The sequence below is a fragment of the Erigeron canadensis genome, chromosome 1, assembly GCF_010389155.1.
Source record: "Erigeron canadensis isolate Cc75 chromosome 1, C_canadensis_v1, whole genome shotgun sequence".
In the NCBI taxonomy this organism is placed as follows: Eukaryota; Viridiplantae; Streptophyta; class Magnoliopsida; order Asterales; family Asteraceae; genus Erigeron; species Erigeron canadensis.
Window position 1 is genome coordinate 45900557 of NC_057761.1, and position 17970 is coordinate 45918526.

A 17970-nucleotide genomic window follows, 5' to 3' on the forward strand; every position below is an offset into this window, starting at 1 on the left:
ACAGTAGGAATAGAGTTTCTAAAAACTCAAACCTATTTTATAATATATTAATATTGTCACCTAAGATTTTATGTGTCATTCTATAAATTTTTTGACAAAACTTAAATAAAAAATTATAACAACGCACGGATCCTCCATAAACCCGGATGATACACCCTAACCTCCTTCTTCCTCTGTGTTAAACCAAACCCCAACCTCGTTTCTTCTTTGTCTCTCGACACATCTATCAAATCTTATTTTCTATCAAAACTTAATTTTTCTTTATCTCTCTCATCTTCATCTATTCTTATGCGAAAAGTCAAATAACCTCTCTTATTTTTCTTGGATTATCATATTGTTTATTCAATCAAGGTATGTATTAGGGGTTTTGGATTTTTAGATATATTATATTTATAATCAGTTTCATGGTTGCATTTTTATTTGTTTTTACACTATTCGATGCTGTTAAATTTGAGTATTGGTATTTAGAATCAGCTTGAGGCAAATGCTAAAGATTTTGTTTTTCTTTCTATATGTTTTTTTTTTTACGAGTAAAAAGTAGTATAATATGTAGGTTTTCGAAGCAGGTTTTTAAATGTAAATGAAGGGAGTGGTGTATATTCGAGACCAGTGTGACATGTCTCGACTTCAGGTCTGTCTTTTTTTACATTTATCGAAAACTCTTTGTTTTTAAACATTTGTAATCAAAAGATGGTCATATATTTGAATGCTATTAAGGCATAATTAGCTAGCTAGAAAATTCAAGGGAACCGCCATGAATGCATATCTTTGTAGAACTTTTTGATTATGTTATTTTTATTCATGAGTGTACATACTATGACTAAAATGATATGGCCCTTGCTTTTCAAGAGAACAATGAAGACAACACCTTTAAGCTTAATAGTACTAAAGTAGAAAGGTTTTATTTGCATCAAACTTAAAGATCCAAATCCCAACACACCCACAAGAAAATTGTTATGATTTTGGGATGGATTCGGGCCAATTAGAGGTTCAGTGGGTGGTCTGTCTTTGAGTGAAATGGGACTATCTGAGGAATATACAAAAGTAATCTCATATGGGTCTAACCCAAAAACAACCCATACTTATGATAACTATGTCTTAGATTCTAACCCCAAATCTCCATGGCAAAGCCTCCTTAGTTTTTGTCACACTTGCAAGGAACATCTTGAAGATGGTTGTGACATTTTCGTGTACAGGTTAGTCTAAAGTTTGACGCTTTTTTGTTGAATTCTCAGGAATTGAAGTGAAAAAATTGGGTAAACATGTTGATGTTACCCTTTGATCCAGATGGATGCTGCCTAACCGAGATTTTTACAAGTCTTTTCGAATTAAAGTGAGAAAAAGTTTCTTGCAAATGTGTTTAAGATTATGGTTGGTGATTAATCTTATTAAATGATGATTGTAGGGGTGAGAAAAGCACAAATACACCAAGTTTTTGAGTTGAGATTGGTAGCCATGGAGCACTCGAGGAGAATCACTGGCTTCATGATGGTGCATATCTCATGGTAGGTATTGATTGTCTATTTATGTATATTCGTTGTTTGATATTGATTTGACTTTATTTTCAAGTCAAGCTATTAAACAAGTAGCATAATTTTATATCAAAATTGCACCACCACCACCAATAATAATTATTTATAATGTAACGCTAAAAATATTCAATCCTTACAAGGATTAGTCTGATTTATGGATATTTTGCTTTTGTAAAACTTTTAGGTGAAACATTAAAGATTTGTAGTCAACTATTGAATATTTATTTCATGATGAAAGCATTAGTACTTTAGATTATATTAGCAAGTGTTATTCTCAAAGACTAGGTGTTTACTCGATTAGAAAATTACAAAATAGTTCAAAGATTATAAACTGGTTATGTGTTGGTCAGCATAATCCTACATTCAAGTTAGTCTCAAGTGTTTATAAGTTTGCAGGAGTAGTATAGAGTGTCACTATGTTTTGCTTCAAGCATACCCTTTGTGTTTCAAATATAATTGTTATGTCATTGTATTTTAAATGCCAACTTTTAACTTCAATCTGAATATTGTCTAGGCGCGCACCTCATGGAAACTACAAAGTTGCACTAGCAATACCTTGCAACCGTTAATAACCGTGGAATTGCATACTCATGGCTATGTTATTGGACGTGATTAACAGGGTTCATGTGTGATTGAAAACATATACAAGTTTACATATACTTGCTAATTAGGATTTATGTTATCATGTTAAAGAGTCCATGTGCTAATTAGGATTACAAGATGTTTATTATTCTAATATGCAAAATTTCTTTTTGGTAATGGACAATTTTTTTATTTTATATGATAATGCAACGAACATTTATTTGTTGTTAACCTTTATTTGAGCTATTATTTATAACAACTCGCGCAACGTGGGGTAAAAGACGTAGTGTTTTATAAAAGAGTATAGATATAGATATCGTCTTTTAAGTTTTAGATATGTTTTAGATTGAGGAAAAAATGCAATTCTAAGTAAATTGAGCTCTATATTAAATTTAGTTTTAGAAAAATGTTAAAACGCGTTGTTACATACATAGATTATTCAATAGTTTGCAAATCCTAGATTTTGTGCGATGCTTATTTATGCATTTAGATCTTGTTGCCAGGTTTTATGATTGAATATTGATCTCTTTGAGTATTACAATGTGTGTTACAGTTCTCAAGTCAAAGACAACACCTTTTGAACAATTGAGGAGTTCCATTTTTAAAATTTTTAAGAAACTAAGATCGATCATTTCAAAATCAAGAATAGTTTTCCATTCTAGGAGCAATCAAAGTGTGTTTGAACTATGGATCATTGTCGATACAAACAATTTATCGATGAAGAAGAAAAAAATTGGTATAAAAAACTAGAGTTAAAAACTATTTTGTGGTCTAAATTCATACCAAAGAGAGATTAGGTCTTCATGACCTCACAAAAGAAAATGACATTTTGTTGCTTTGATACTTTTAATTTATTAAATTAAGCAAAGTCATGTGAAACTTCCTATATGAGTCACTCACCATTTTCTTCAAATAATGCAGTGGATTTATGCAAATCAACTTTCTATTTTTGTCCCTTTTTTTAATTACTTTATGGTTATAGAATATGGTATCTATGCGTTGTAGTAATGTTAATCTACAACATGCGAGATGTTGAGATGAGGATGATTTATGTTGGTAAATGGTGAATGACGATGTTGTGAATATGTATGTATTTATATTTGTTCCAAAAGCCAATTAGTTTTAAAATTTTAACAGTAAGTTTTTTATAAAGGTGAAAGTAATATTTTATCGAAAACCATATTTTTAGACATTATAAGTTACATCTTACCTGTTCAATGTTCAATGTTGATAGTAACACATATGATATATATTAAATTTATTTTAAATATATTTTTGAGAAAAATGACTATCTTATTTGATGTTTGACATTTGGTTTCTTTAAAGTATTTGGAATTGTGATTTGGTTGAATTATTTGATTAATGTGTTTGCATAACACAAATAATTAGATAAGATGTTTGGTTGTAATAGTGATTATTTAGGTTTAATTATAGAGATAACATAGTTTTTAAAAAACAGGTAAAAAAATGGTTTTTCAAAACGTAGCTTTGAAAACCCACAATTGAATTTCAAAACGCAATCAGAAACACTCTTTAAATGTGTTTGAAATTGGCATTTTGTGTGAATTTTTTTTATGATTGTGTATATAAAACTTTTAATAATAATACAACTATTTGGTTGCGAAAGTGATTACATGTACAATCTTTATCAAAATAAACCAGCATGGTACCCGCGCGTTGAAGTGGATAAAATTGACAGGAAACGCGTGCACAAGAAAGTTTGGAGAAAACGATTGATGGTTGCAATAAGGGTTTGTGTGTGGATGGCTGCAACGTGCATGTATTTGTAATTCTTTATGGATAATTGCAATATTTGTGGAAGGGTATTTTGGATATTTCATCATGTGTAACTTTCAACAAGGAGTCTATTCTCATTATTATGTAGGAATATAGATACTAGAGTATACATATTTTTTTTTAAAAAAACACAGTTCTATATTTAATTTAAAAATGTAATCTTAAATGAAAAGTATTAGACATACAAAAAGTTACAAACATAGGATAAGGATATATGTCACTAGCAAAATTTGACAAAAGTAACAACTTTTATAAATATTAAAAGAAAAACTTTATTTCTAAAATGAAGAAATTAGGACCTTTCATTAATTTTTAACATCTAATATCAACCCTTCGATCAACCTTGATAACATCATCTTTGACTAAACATTTAGTCGTATACCTTTTTAGTCCCTTAACTTTAATACGTATTAAATTTTCGACACAATAAATTATTAGGAATAACAAACGCAACATCCAAGGAGCTCGACAATTCCATATTTATTCAACGTCACATCTCTTTAATTTAATGTTTTCTCCTTAAATCCGTTAGACCAATAAATAGAGGTGCTTATTTTATTTAACATTTTATATAGATAAATATTTATGATAGAAGAATTGATTTTTTTTATTATTATTATTAAGAATAACAAACGCAACATCCAAGGAGCTCGGCAATTCCATATTTATTCAACGTCACATCTCTTTAATTTCATGTTTTCTCCTTAAATCCGTTAGGCCAATAAACAGAGGTGCTTATTTTATTTAACAAATTGTATAGTTAATATTTATGATAGAAGAATTGATTCTTTTTATAAAAAAAACAAAACTTTCAAGTTTCGACACAATAAATATTGAAATGATATTTACGTTAATTCAAACCATTCATTCTATCTTTTACAGTGTATGACCTCCATATTGTCAACTTTGATTAATCCGTAATTTTTTCATACAAACCATTAACATTTAATTAAAGCCATTAGTGTAAATGGGTGTTACTTCGAAAAATGTATTAGTAAGGGTTAGTTACTCCGAAAATAAGAAAAACTCAACAGCGTGCCTGATCGTGTATAGATATCCACGACAATAAGACGGGTGGATACTAGTAATTAACAAGGCGACCAAAAATGCTAAGCCCGGGACTAGATGCTCGAGCTACAAAGATCATAAGTAGGCTCGAGATATGAAAGGCTCTAGGTATGCCCTAGATATGAAGGGCTCGAGATATATGACAAGCAAGGCAAGGATAATGCTCCCCAAGAACCCTTGATAGAGTATATGTATAAACCTAATTATATCTAATGGGTCGAATTCTTTAAAACCCTATGTTGGGCTTGAGCTATGACATGCCTTGCTAGAATAGCACATGGCATGAGATATGACATGCCTTGCTAGAATAGCACATGGCATGAGATATGACATGCCTTGCTAGAATAACACATGGCATGAGATATGACATGCCTTGTTAGAATAGCACAGATATGACATGCCTTGCTAAAATAGCATATGGCATGAGATATGACATGCCTTGCTAGAATAGCACATGGCATGAGATATGACATGCCTTGCTAGAATAGCACATGGCATGAGATATGACATGCCTTGCTAGAATAACACATGGCATGAGATATGACATGCCTTGTTAGAATAGCACAGATATGACATGCCTTGCTAGAATAGCATATGGCATGAGCTATGACATGCCTTGCTTGAATAGCATATGGCATGAGCTATGACATCCCTTGCTCGAGTACATGTCCATATATATTGTTTATATTATATACCTCAGGCGTAAGAACAAAGGTAACCTTGTACATAAATTATACATATGACATATAAACATAAATATTCATATGGATAATCAATACATGTCACGCTACAGTCTTTACAAAGAAAAGGAAACTGACAACATTAGAATCCTCGAAAGTGTTTGTCACCCTTCCAAATATACTTTCTATAAAAGCTCAATTCAATGCCTGTCAATTCACACATTCCATCTCACATTCTATTCATCACACCTACATTCAATACTTATAATCAATCAAGATTCAATCATAGCAGTCAAATACATATCATATTTATTACCAATCATTCCACCTTAAACTCGTCAAGAGTTTGTTAGGTTTGCACTGATTTATCAGGAGAGTAATGATTGTGTAATAACCCTTATTCGTCACTGAACTGCGCAAATTAGGTTCAAACAGTGCCTGTCACAAATAGTAACGTTTTCTTCCTTAAATTAACCAAATGCCCACAACACCATTAATCTAAGGATGACAACGGACGAGAAAAAACTTATTACTCGCCTGTTTGCAGATCGCGAGCGGATAATGGGTATAACTAACTATACTAAACAGTTGTCAACTCGTCATTACTAAAAAAAGAAATTAGTTGTACTATCATATGCAACAAATGTTATACCTTTTAGTGCAACTTTCAAAGTTTTTTAATAAACATTACTTTATTTTTTTACATTTAGAAGGTATCCACATGATGCGCCGATGTTAAATTATTTATTTCTATAAAAAAAAAAAAAAAAAACTCATGTATAGAAGGTCTAACTATATATTGTTAGATTATTTATTTTTATAAAAAATAAAATAAAATTTGAATATAACTCATCAAATGTATTTAGTTTATTCAATGATATAATTTATAAAAGCATAAATATATATCTATCAAAATTTGGTATTCCTTTTGGTATTCGTAATGTATCACTAATATAAAGTGTAAAATTAAATAATTGAAATAAGAAAATATTAAGTAGTAAGTTAGAAATATAAATAATTATTATTTTTATCTGTTAAAAAACTTAGGATATAAAATAGATAACATTAAATTCTATATATAATAAATATAAAATATGTCATAAATTATATATTGGGTATTTAATCTATAATTCAATTAATTAAAAGTTTTAATTATTTATTATATAATAAAATATAATAAATATAGATTTAAAAGGTCATATGCCGCTTTAAATAAAACATTGCGCGTCGGTTAAAAAATGTCTCAATCTTGTTTTAGTTTATTAGTATATTATATGAAATTAATAAATTTATACGAAATATCTTTGAAAGTATTCATATATTAAAGTTGTCAAATTAGAAGTTTTTCAACTAATGAAGTTGTAGAAAGTTAATTATTCTCTAATTTTCTAACTTGTGTAATTGTTCTTATTTTAGTCCTTATTATGTCCGTTTTTTTATGTCTTTTATTGTATTTTTTCAATTACTGTTATATTCCAGTTTTTTATACGTAGAATGTATTTTCTTATGTATTTGTCTCGCGTTTTACATGGGTTATAATCTAGTAGATAGAAATAAAAGAAATTTAAATTTAGTTGGTCCATTTCATGTATAGTCATTTTGTAAAAGTAATTTTGTTATTTATTTTATACATTTATCGTTTCTCATCCTACATATATGGATACTTGAATGAGTAAAATTTGGAATTATCTGCTCATAGTTTCATAGTTCATACACTGGATGTGTGTAAAACACATACGTTGTGTTGTTGTTTTTAAATCTCTTTTTATATATAAACATCTAAAAAAGAATGCGATTTTTTTTTGGTCCGACCCAACTATCTGTGCTATCACCGCCTTTTCCTATCTGCACCATCACCGTATTAATAACGGGTTATTCAATGTTATATTCAAAACTATCAAATTGCAAAGGTACCTCTCTAGTGAGAAACACCTAATACTTTTTTTCTTGGGTTATGAGACTCAATACCTTCTTAGTATATGTAGGAGGTAAAATATAAACTAACTACTTTTATCTAAAGTCGATAGGTTGCTCACAAAAATATACTTCTAACCTACAAAGCCGCAATATATAAGTTAATTATCTGATCTCTAAATGTTTTTTTAATTGGGATAAGTATCTTAAATGTAACAAACTTTGAACGAATGTCTATAGTATGAAATAACTAAAGTTGTGTGTATTGTATGTAAACAACTCGAAAGTTATGTTTATTGTATGTAAAAAAATGTATTCAACCAATTAAAATCAGACAAGTGACACATCTATATGGTTGCCACGTATGTTTTCTTGCATACAATAAACATTTTTTAAAGTTGTTTACATACAATACACACAACTTTAGTTATTTTTTACTATAGACATTCGTCAAAAGTTTGTTACATTCCAAGATACTTATCCCTTTTTAATTTATCCAAACTTTGCTTGTCATGTTCATAAATATATAAATTTATAATATTTCATTTTTAACAAAACAACATAACGACGGGGTAAGGGGGAGAGGAGTGGTCACGACATGGATGGTGGCATGCCCATGCCGCTGGCTGCACACCGCCGCCATCCCTCCGGCATGAGGACGGCATGGTGGTGAACGACATTAAAGCCCGGCGAGTCATGGCACATTTGAACGTTGGAGAGGAGCAGAGTGGGGGGTGGGGTCCAGCAAATTTGACCGTTGAACACTATTAAAAAAATTTTTTTTTTCTCCTACATCATTATCTATAAATACACATCATTTTTAACCAAAAAATCACCAAACAAAAACATATCTTCACATTTTCACCAAAACAAACACCACATTACTAAAAAATGGATTTCTCTTCCTCATCTTCTTCATTTTGTGTTCCCCCGGAGTTAAACGAATCGTCTACAGGGAGTACTTTTGAGTTCTTTAACCAAGTGTACGCCGAGCTTGAAGATACTGGCACCTCTACCGACACTCGTATGTATATCGATCGAGACCGGGAAGAAGCTCACGCCATACTAATGCGTGACTACTTCGTTGAAGACTCAAAGTTTGACGAACCATTTTTTCGTCATCGTTTTCGCATGAGCAAGAGGTTGTTTTTGAAGATTGTTGGTGATATTGAAGCCAACTTTAGTTACTTTCAAGAGGGGTACGACGCACGGGGTAAAAAAAGTTACACCGCTCTTCAAAAGTGCACATCGGCGATCAAGCAACTATCTACGGGTGAACCTTCAGACGCGTATGACGAGTATTTATGTATGGCTGCTAGAACTTCACGCGAAAGCATGGAGTACTTTTGTGATGCGGTCGTCAATTTGTATCAAAATGAGTTCTTACGTAGGCCTACATCTCATGACTTGGCTCTCATCACACAAGCTCATGAAAAAAGACACCACATTCCAAGAATGCTTGGTAGTCTTGATTGTACACACATCGAATGGAGGATGTGCCCTAAACACTTAAAGGGGCAATACACGAGGGGTGATCACAAGGTACATACTATTATGATTGAGTGTGTTGCTTCTTATGACTTGTGGATCTGGCATTCGTTTTTCGGTCCCGCTGGATCGAACAACGATGTCAATTTTTTGCAGCAGTCGTCGTTATTTCAAAACGAGCGTAATGGATCCGCGCCAGACAGTTCATTTAGCGTAAATGGACATGAGTACAAGCGCGGTTACTACCTTACCGATGGAATCTATCCTAGGTGGGCTGCGTTTGTTAAAGCTTATCCTCATCCAGTGGAACAAGATGAATATGGAAATTTAAAAGACTACAAGAGGCTGCAAGAAAGGATGTTGAGCGAGCCTTTGGTGTTCTCAAGGGAAAATGGAAGATCTTGGATCGTCCCCTCCGGCTATGGACAAAGAAGAAGATCAAAAAAGTCGCCGCTGCGTGTACTATACTTCACAACATGATCATCAAAGACAACGGGCGGGCGATATCACCGGTTCATATTATGGATCCACCGGTGCCAAGAGTTTATAACCCGGAAGCAAACCGGGAGATAATGGATGAGAACGTGCATCATCGGCTCCGATACGATCTCACGGCGCATGTATCGGCTTTAGACTTATCATTCCTTGACGATCCAGCGATGCAGCCACCATCAGTTGCGAGTTTGATTTAGTTGTCTTCATTTTAGAAATTTAGAATTTAAATTTATGTACTTTTTAATTTATGTTTATGTAATGTTTAGTTTAATTTGAATGAAATATTTGAAGTTTTTATTAAAAAAGAAAGTGTTTGATTAAATTAAATGAAAAGGAAAATTTTTTTTGAGAGGAATGAGAAAGTCATGAATGTCATTAAAAATAGTTGGGAGAGATGAAAAAAAAAATTGAGTTGGAGGTATTTGATTGGTGAAATTTGGGAGGGATGAGAATTTGAGCCCCATGACTCCTCTTCCCCTAATTACTATTTTCTCAATTGGAAACAAGAGATAAGTTAGTGAGCGAAATGTGAGATACCTTGTAATTTGTGTTTGGTGTGCAATAAAGTCCCCGAGTTGTTGGATTATCTTCTGATCTCGTGTTGGCTAGCTACTGAGGCGTGGTTTAAAATTGGGGGTATGGTGCAAAATCCCCCCATTTTTGCTTTCTCGGTTTTAGATTTATTAGAGTTACATAATCATGTTTCAATTGGCCTTACTGAAAAATGAATTTATCAATATAGTCATGCTTGCTTGCTAGACAATACGGAAAGTAAGATATGGCAAGTTATTTTGTGAGGTATCTTTAATAACATATCAGATTATTAAAGACATTCAATCTTTAGGCTTGTCAGAGATTAAAATTGGCATAGGATAATTGGAGAACTTTCCCAATTAATAAGTTGCCTTTTGTTGATACGTTTTTATTATATATGTATATCCTAAAAACAATAATATTTTTCATCTTTTTCTAATCTAACTAAACTTTTTTCGTTCATGTGGTTTTTCGAATAAACATTTTTCATCTTCGCCGTTAACTTTTGGCTAAAATCATCCCCGTGGTTTGCATTTCGTACCTGCCGTTATAACTTTGCGGTTAACACATCACATGTAAGTCACATGAGGGGCATTTTCGTCTTTTTATAAAGTTAAGTTCAAAAATTATCCATGTGGTTTGTCGTTTTTGTATTTTTCATCCTCGTCATTAATAAATCCGTAAAAGCTTTTCAAACAAAACAAAACAAACAAAATTTACAGATAACAATTTAATCCAAACAAAACAAAAACCTATATAATTACAATTTATGATATGGTCAATCACTTTCAAATGCAAACACGTACATCCAATGTTTTAAATAGCGGTAGTATTACCCGTAAATACAACTATTTTCGGTATTACCGTTCCGGTATTTCCCGTATTCTCATTTTTAATCTTTTTAATTTTTTTAAAAATTATTTCTATAATACTTTAATTTTATTTTTTTGTAATTTGTGAACTTTCTTGTATTTTGTTATAAAGTAACAATTTGGTATTATTTTTAAGTGAATTGTAATTATTTTTTGATTATTTTCGTTAAATTGTAGTAAGTTTTATATCATTTTCTTTTTAAAAAAAAATAACTTAGGCGTACCGACCGGTATTAACTTAGATCCTCATAAGTAGGTATATATAGCTTTTTGATTTGAGTTTATTTTAGTTTTTGATTAAATGTTTGTTTGGAGGTTTGTTAAATACAAGAATGAAAAATGCAAAAAACGACAAACCATAAGGACGAATTTTGCATTTAACCACAGGGACAAACAATAAAGATGAGTGAAAAAGACATAAATGTCCGTCACTTGCAAGGCACATGAGGAGGTTAACGGATCCAATGACAAAATGCAAACCACATGGGTGATTTTAGCCAAAAGTTAACGGAAATGATGAAAAATGTTTATTCGAAAACCACAGGGAAAAAAAAAGTACTTTGGTCAAAAATTTATCATTATGACTTAGCATAAAATCAATCTCATAAAAGCAATAAACTTTTGAAATATAGGTTAATATATTCACAATTACTTTAAAATACATTGTTTAGATCTAAAACATACTATTAGATAAGCTATATGTCTATGTGTTTTGACTAATGATACTTTAAAAACAAAATTACTTTTTAAAAGAACAACAAAATACGAGTGATTAAATTAAGAGAAAAATAAGTATGAGGCTGTTATATACTAAGTTTGGGTAAAAATTTTCTTCCCATACTAATTTTTAAATATTTAGAATAAATGTTTAGGCCCTCATATATTTTATGATTTAAAAAATGATATATGAGGAGAATTTTACCCAAATTGATATTTCATCTATACTTCTATATAAAAGTTATACCCCTATGTTGAAAAGTTTACAATTTTGGGACACGCGAAATTATCATTTTACCCTTAATTAATTAACTTACACAATCATTATATAATCTTTTAAAAGATATTCTCTATCCCTAAAAATCAAATATCTTTGAATCAATTACGTACACCGATGCTATCACCATCCGTCGACGCCACCACATCGCAACTAATGTCATCATCGTTGCATTATACGGGTACCATGCTCGTTTTTTCCTTAAACTAAAGAGTAACTAATTAAATAGTACTCGTCCTATAAGAAAAAATTAAAATAATTTAATTATTAAAAAAAGGAAAAGAAAGCCAAGCTAAAACATCAAAATACAACAAGAAGAAGAGGGTCACACACAGAGTCTCTCTCCCCCATTTTCTTCATCTTCTTTTGACAACCATTTTTAGATTCCTTCCCAATTAGTCTTCCTTTTTTCCTTAATCAAAAAATGAAAAAACTCATCTAAAACTTTTAATATTATTGTTTATCTATTTAAGTTTTGTTTATTTTCAGTTGCTTTTACAAAACAATTTTACTCATTTTTCTTCTGGGCTTCTTTGATATTAGTTTTTTAAGTTAATGTAAATAATATTAATATTTAATACATATATTTCTTGGCCTTTAGTTTTTCCAAGAAAGAAAAAAAAAATATTTTTATAAAAATATCAGTTCATTTGCTTCTTATTTGTTTTTTTACATTTGTTACTATAAAACTTGAAAAAAGTAAAAAAGAAGACATGGGTAAACAGGGACCTTGCTATCATTGTGGTGTTACAAGTGAGTTTTCTATTAGGGTATTGACTTTTTGGTTTGACTTTTTGGATATGTTCATAAAGGTTTAATCTTTTTGTGTGTTTTTTTCATACATATGATGTTTCTATGCTTGAATTAGGCGTTTAGATCATATTTGAGAATGCCCATATGTTTGTCTGGTCTAAATCTAAAGGATATTATGTAAACAAATGTGAAAAGAGGTGAATGTGAATTATTGTTTTACTTTTATACAAAAGAAATAATCTTTTTAAAAAATAAATAATGAATGAATAAGTTGGAGACTTTGGTAGCTTAATGGTGATCATTGAATGACTAATTGTTACAATTTTGGAAATTTGAGTTTTAATTTATCAAAATTGGATTTTTGACTTGGTAAAAAAAAGTTGCTTGAAATGAGGTGTGGCCACTTTTTGAATTTCCTTTTGTTTTCACAATGTGTTATGTAGCTTATGTGATTGTGAATTAAACTATATCCGGCTGTCTTCGTCTCTTGAAAAATTTTCTGTGATAAGTTATCGAATTTACTATTTACCAATCTCTTTGTCCCTGAAAATAACCTGTTTTTATAAAAGATTTGTCTTCTACACTTGCATTCATATTCCTTAAAATCATTCAAGTTAAAAGGTCAAGTTTTGTAGGCATTTGAATATATGCAGCATGATTTAAAATTACCTTATGGGAAAACGGTTGTATAAATGTTACGGCATTGCTTCAGACTTGTTAGACGTTCAAACTTATTTTTTGTGGGATCATATGGATAGAGGTTGTTTGTATGCACGTTTTGAGAAATGTGTTATATGACGTGGAAAGATCAAAACCTGATAATTAGTTGTAAGAAAATGTTATATTGCTTAAATTGTAATAGTAAGTTAATCATATGTAGGGCTAGGATGGTACATGGTGGTATAGTATTTTAGCATTTCTCAGTTACATGTTTCAATGGCCTAATTACGTAAAAAAAAAATCATATGTTTCATGCTGCAGAAGATAGCACTGCCTTTTGTTATGATGCCTTTTGTTTCCAGTTGAGATACGCTTTTGCAATTTATCGTACCTTGGCTTCCGAATGGGCCGTGCTGTCGTTTCGCTGTTATTCTCTGTGCACACTTCATCACCTATTTTGTAGTATAGATTTTATCTTTGACGCTAATGGGGTTTTAAACTTGACTATAGGCACCCCCCTTTGGAGAAACGGGCCTCCAGATAAGCCTGTATTGTGCAATGCATGCGGTTCGCGTTGGAGAACTAAAGGAACTCTTGTTAACTACACCCCCCTTCATCTTAGATCAGAACCAGATGAGTTTGAGGATCGTCGTGTGAGAGCAATATATATTAAGAACAAAGAGGCAAGATTACTAAAAAGAAAAGACATCTATGATAATGTTGTAGGTGGTAGCAGCGGTTTGCTGCTTGGAAGCAGTGGTGGTGGTGGGCTTGCTCCTAGCCACCACCACCACAGTCTTTTTAAGGGGCTTGATGAAGATACAAGCAACAGGTCAAGTTCTGGCTCTGCAATCTCTAATTCTGATAGCTGTATGCAACTTGGCAGTGCAGATGCCAGTGATTTAACAGGTTTGCGACTACTTAATTTTTGCAACCAAAATCTTATTTAGGGGTGTTAATTAGTAGTTTGAATCATTTTGTATAAGATAGCGTTTGGATAGGTTCTTGGTCTACAAAGTTGTGACATTTAGAAGGTTACATGTTTAAGTTTGTAGCAAATTTTGTTTACAGAGTATTAAGGCAAAATGACAAAAATAAAATTAATGTATAATAGGAGAGACATTTTAAAATGAAGGTGAATGTCTACTGAATTTGGTTTAAGTAAGGTATGAATATTTAATTGTATTTTACCAGTTAATAATCAGTTTATTCTAGATCTTACAAAGCTGAATACATGACCCTAAGTCACAAAGATCAGATAATCAGTCCAAAACGCCAATCCAAACATCTGTTTAGTAGTCGACTTGATGACGTATATAGGTCTGAACTACCAAAACTGTTATCTGATTTGCAAGCTTTGCACATTGACACTGAAAGGCATGCCCATTTAAGATAATGCTGTCAAATCTTAGTAAATAATGAAGTTTATATGAACGTATATCTTTGGATCATGTATTGAGGGTAAATTTGAATTCTTTATTTGTAATCATTTTGCAGGCCCATCCCAGTCATCTGTGGTGTGGGATACAATGGTCCCTTCAAGAAAGAGAACATGCTTTAACAAACCAAAACAATCGTCGGTCGAGAAGCTTGCTAAAGATTTGTATACAATCCTACATGAACAACAATCTTATTTTTCGGGATCATCTGAGGAGGATTTAATATTTGAAAGTGACAAACCAATGGTTTCTGTTGAGATAGGACATGGGAGTGTGCTTATTCGTCATCCAAACCCAGCCACCCGGGAAGAGGAATCTGAAGCTAGTTCTCTTACTGTCGATACCAAAAACGAAGCTTATTCATGGTGCACTAGTTTTCCTGGATATGATGCTAAGCAAAGTGGAATCACTTCAAACCGGGTGACTGCAAAGTCCCAAGTGCTCTTGGATCAGGACCAATACAGTAGGTAAGTATGTAACATCATTGGCATTCATCTAACTTAGCGATAACCAGTTTCAACTCAAACAGGTAAATTTGAAAAAAATTATGAAGGGAACAGATATAATGGGTCAAAAATAAAAGTTGAAAGTCACCCAAAGCGTATTGTATATACAAAACGTTTAATATCAGTTTATTTAAAAAGTTAGGTACCAGTGAAATAATAAAAATTTTGTTATCATATGTGACGCACTTACTATTTATATGAATGAAAAGATTTGGACAAAAATCACGCACCGTTTTCCGGTAACAGGCTTGTTTTGTTTCACTAGTAATCCTTTATATTGATATAACCGGCATCTTTATGTTGTCATTGACAGGGATAATGACGAAAATTTACCAATACTTGAGAGTCATAATTCACCATTATGCAAAATAGATCTTAAAGTAAGTTAATTATTCTTCACTTTCTCTTGGGTGTCATTATGGTGGTTATTTATGCTTTTGAAATTGTTTTTTGCAGGATATTATCAACTTTGAGGTGTTTAAGAGTCAAATGACAAATGATGAAAAGCAGCAGTTGGTTAAGTTTTTACCTTCTATCGATAGCGTTCATCTGCCAGATAGGTTTGCTTCATAATGTTTAATACTAGTATTTCATCACTCACATAGAGAATAATATAGGTACACAAAAACTGTAGTATATGAACATTTCGCTACTCACATAAAAAATACAACCACTTAAATTTTAAGTCCATTAGTATATATGACTTTAATATGTGTTTATTCATATCCCTACAGCCTCAAAAGCATGTTCGACAGTCCTCAACTCAAGGAGAACCTATTTTCCTTCCAAAAACTTCTTGCAGAAGGAAATTTTGATCTCTCTGCACCCGAAATGAAAAGTGAAGGCTGTAGAACATTAAAGAAGCTTGCTCTTGGTAATATGACAAAATGCAAGTGGGTGGAACAATGCAATCTGCTTCAGGTTTGAACAGATGAAATATTATTTTTAGGTCTCAACATCCTATCATAATCGCAAAAGTTGAAGTTTCGCTTGTATTCGTTTTGCATTTGTAGGATGCAAAGTGCAAAATAGATAAAGGTTATGTAGCTTCTGGAGCTCTTAATGCTGTAGCATCTAGCTGTCCGGTGAATTTACAAAGATCAAATCAGTTTCATTCTTTTCCAGGTTATCCTCTTTTCAAGTACTTCCATGTTTATATTACATCGAGTCAGTTTTATTCCTTTCTGGCAGTATACAATCATTGTGTCAAGTACTTCCATGTTTATATTACGTCGAGTCAGTTATTCCTTTCTGGCAGTATACAGTCATTGTGTCAAATTACGAAGTTATGTCAAACATTATCGATTTGTTGGTTTTTACATGAAACGAGTGTTTTGAGAGTTCGTTTCATACAATAGTTTATTACAGGACATGCTTTATATTTCTGTTTCCTACATTATTAAAATGATTTCATCTTTCAGGATTAAAGAACACATGCAAGGGTCCTAAGGGCACATTTAAGAAAGCAAGCTATGAACATAAGGAGATTGTTGATAATGATGCCAATGGATTCAGCCCAAGAAGCTTGTTTTCCTTGCCTACTGATAATCGGTCCCATATGCTTGATTATTTAAAATATGCAGATGAAAGTTCTGATCAGGATCTTTTGCTCGATGTGCCATCAAACACATCCTTCCCGCAGGCAGAACTTCTCACAACTTCATGTTGTGTTGGCCAAGGCAGTCGAAATTTCTAAGGTTATGTAGATGACTCTTCTACTATGTACCCTCCAAATCTGTTGACTTTCTTGGTTATCTAGGCAAGTTTGCTACTTTGTGCTTCAGATGTCACATTGCAAAACATCATGAATTGGGTTTGTAGCATTTTGCATCACAAATATAGCTTGCGAACTAAGCTTTGTTGGGTTTTTTTGTTTTTAATTTTTTTAGAGGTCAACAGCTCGGGATACAAATATGATAGTTTATTTTTGTATAGGTTGACAAAAAGATTGTATTATAAGAAGTTACAAAAATGCAAGAGTTGTCTACTACTAATGCATTGTTGATTTTGTAAATTAGAGCACATAATGATCTATGTTAGTGGTCATGATTTTAACCTTAATGTTCTAATCTTTGATATATACCAATATATGGTGAAAGAGAATTTGTGAATGTTCTTGTTTTTTTTCAATGTGGGATACATGTGAGTGCAGTTAGTGTTTTTTTTCTTTCTTTTCAGGTATTTTTATTTTTTTTATATAAAGATTTTGTTATGTTGTCGTTATTTCTATATTATTGTTTTTTTTTATTTTAATATTCGGTTTTTGTTTTAACCTTTTGAACATGGAAGGGTAGTGGTGTTTTTTTTTCTTTGTGGAAGCATGCTAAAACACTTGTTTGGCTTGGGTGCATGATTGATAGTGATGAGATCTGTACCTCCAGCCATACATGCCTGATAAAGGGGAAAGAAAAGCACAAAACATGCATTATTATTATTATTATTTTTTATGTTTGATGCATTGAGTGGCTATTACTTAAAAAGAGTAGTTAAAATATTAGATTGGAATCTTGCTACTAAAGATAATCATGTTTATTTTGTCAAGTATCATTCTACTTTGATAATGTATTTTACTAACTTATTTCATCATCATGACACATCTATAAATATTGAATTGAATGGTGTTTGCTTGTTTGGTCATGAAGATCAAATCCTTGCA

At 31.7% G+C, this 17970-nt stretch overlaps 2 protein-coding genes and 1 long non-coding RNA gene across 4 annotated transcripts; all 3 read left to right on the forward strand.

The window, feature by feature from the left end:
• The first annotated feature begins 140 nt into the window (after positions 1–140).
• LOC122585960 lies at positions 141–1495 on the forward strand. Of its 2 annotated transcripts, none has more exons than XR_006321832.1 (4): positions 141–351; positions 554–631; positions 1236–1333; positions 1406–1495. It is a non-coding gene; the product is annotated as an uncharacterized LOC122585960 (long non-coding RNA). The 2 variants fall into 2 exon arrangements; XR_006321833.1 differs by having other exon boundaries at positions 567–631.
• Positions 1496–8464: 6969 nt separating this feature from the next.
• On the forward strand, positions 8465–9541 carry LOC122593528. The gene has a single exon (XM_043765953.1). It carries the CDS (start codon positions 8465–8467, stop codon positions 9539–9541), a length of 1077 nt encoding a protein of 358 aa, XP_043621888.1.
• Positions 9542–12589: 3048 nt separating this feature from the next.
• Positions 12590–17336, forward strand: LOC122605052 (GATA transcription factor 26). Its single transcript, XM_043777928.1, has 8 exons — positions 12590–12709; positions 13880–14278; positions 14867–15275; positions 15628–15694; positions 15771–15874; positions 16049–16235; positions 16328–16439; positions 16736–17336. The coding sequence occupies exons 1-8, from the start codon at positions 12670–12672 to the stop codon at positions 17008–17010; spliced, it is 1593 nt and encodes a 530-aa protein (XP_043633863.1). The 5' UTR covers positions 12590–12669; the 3' UTR covers positions 17011–17336.
• The last annotated feature ends 634 nt before the right edge of the window (positions 17337–17970 follow it).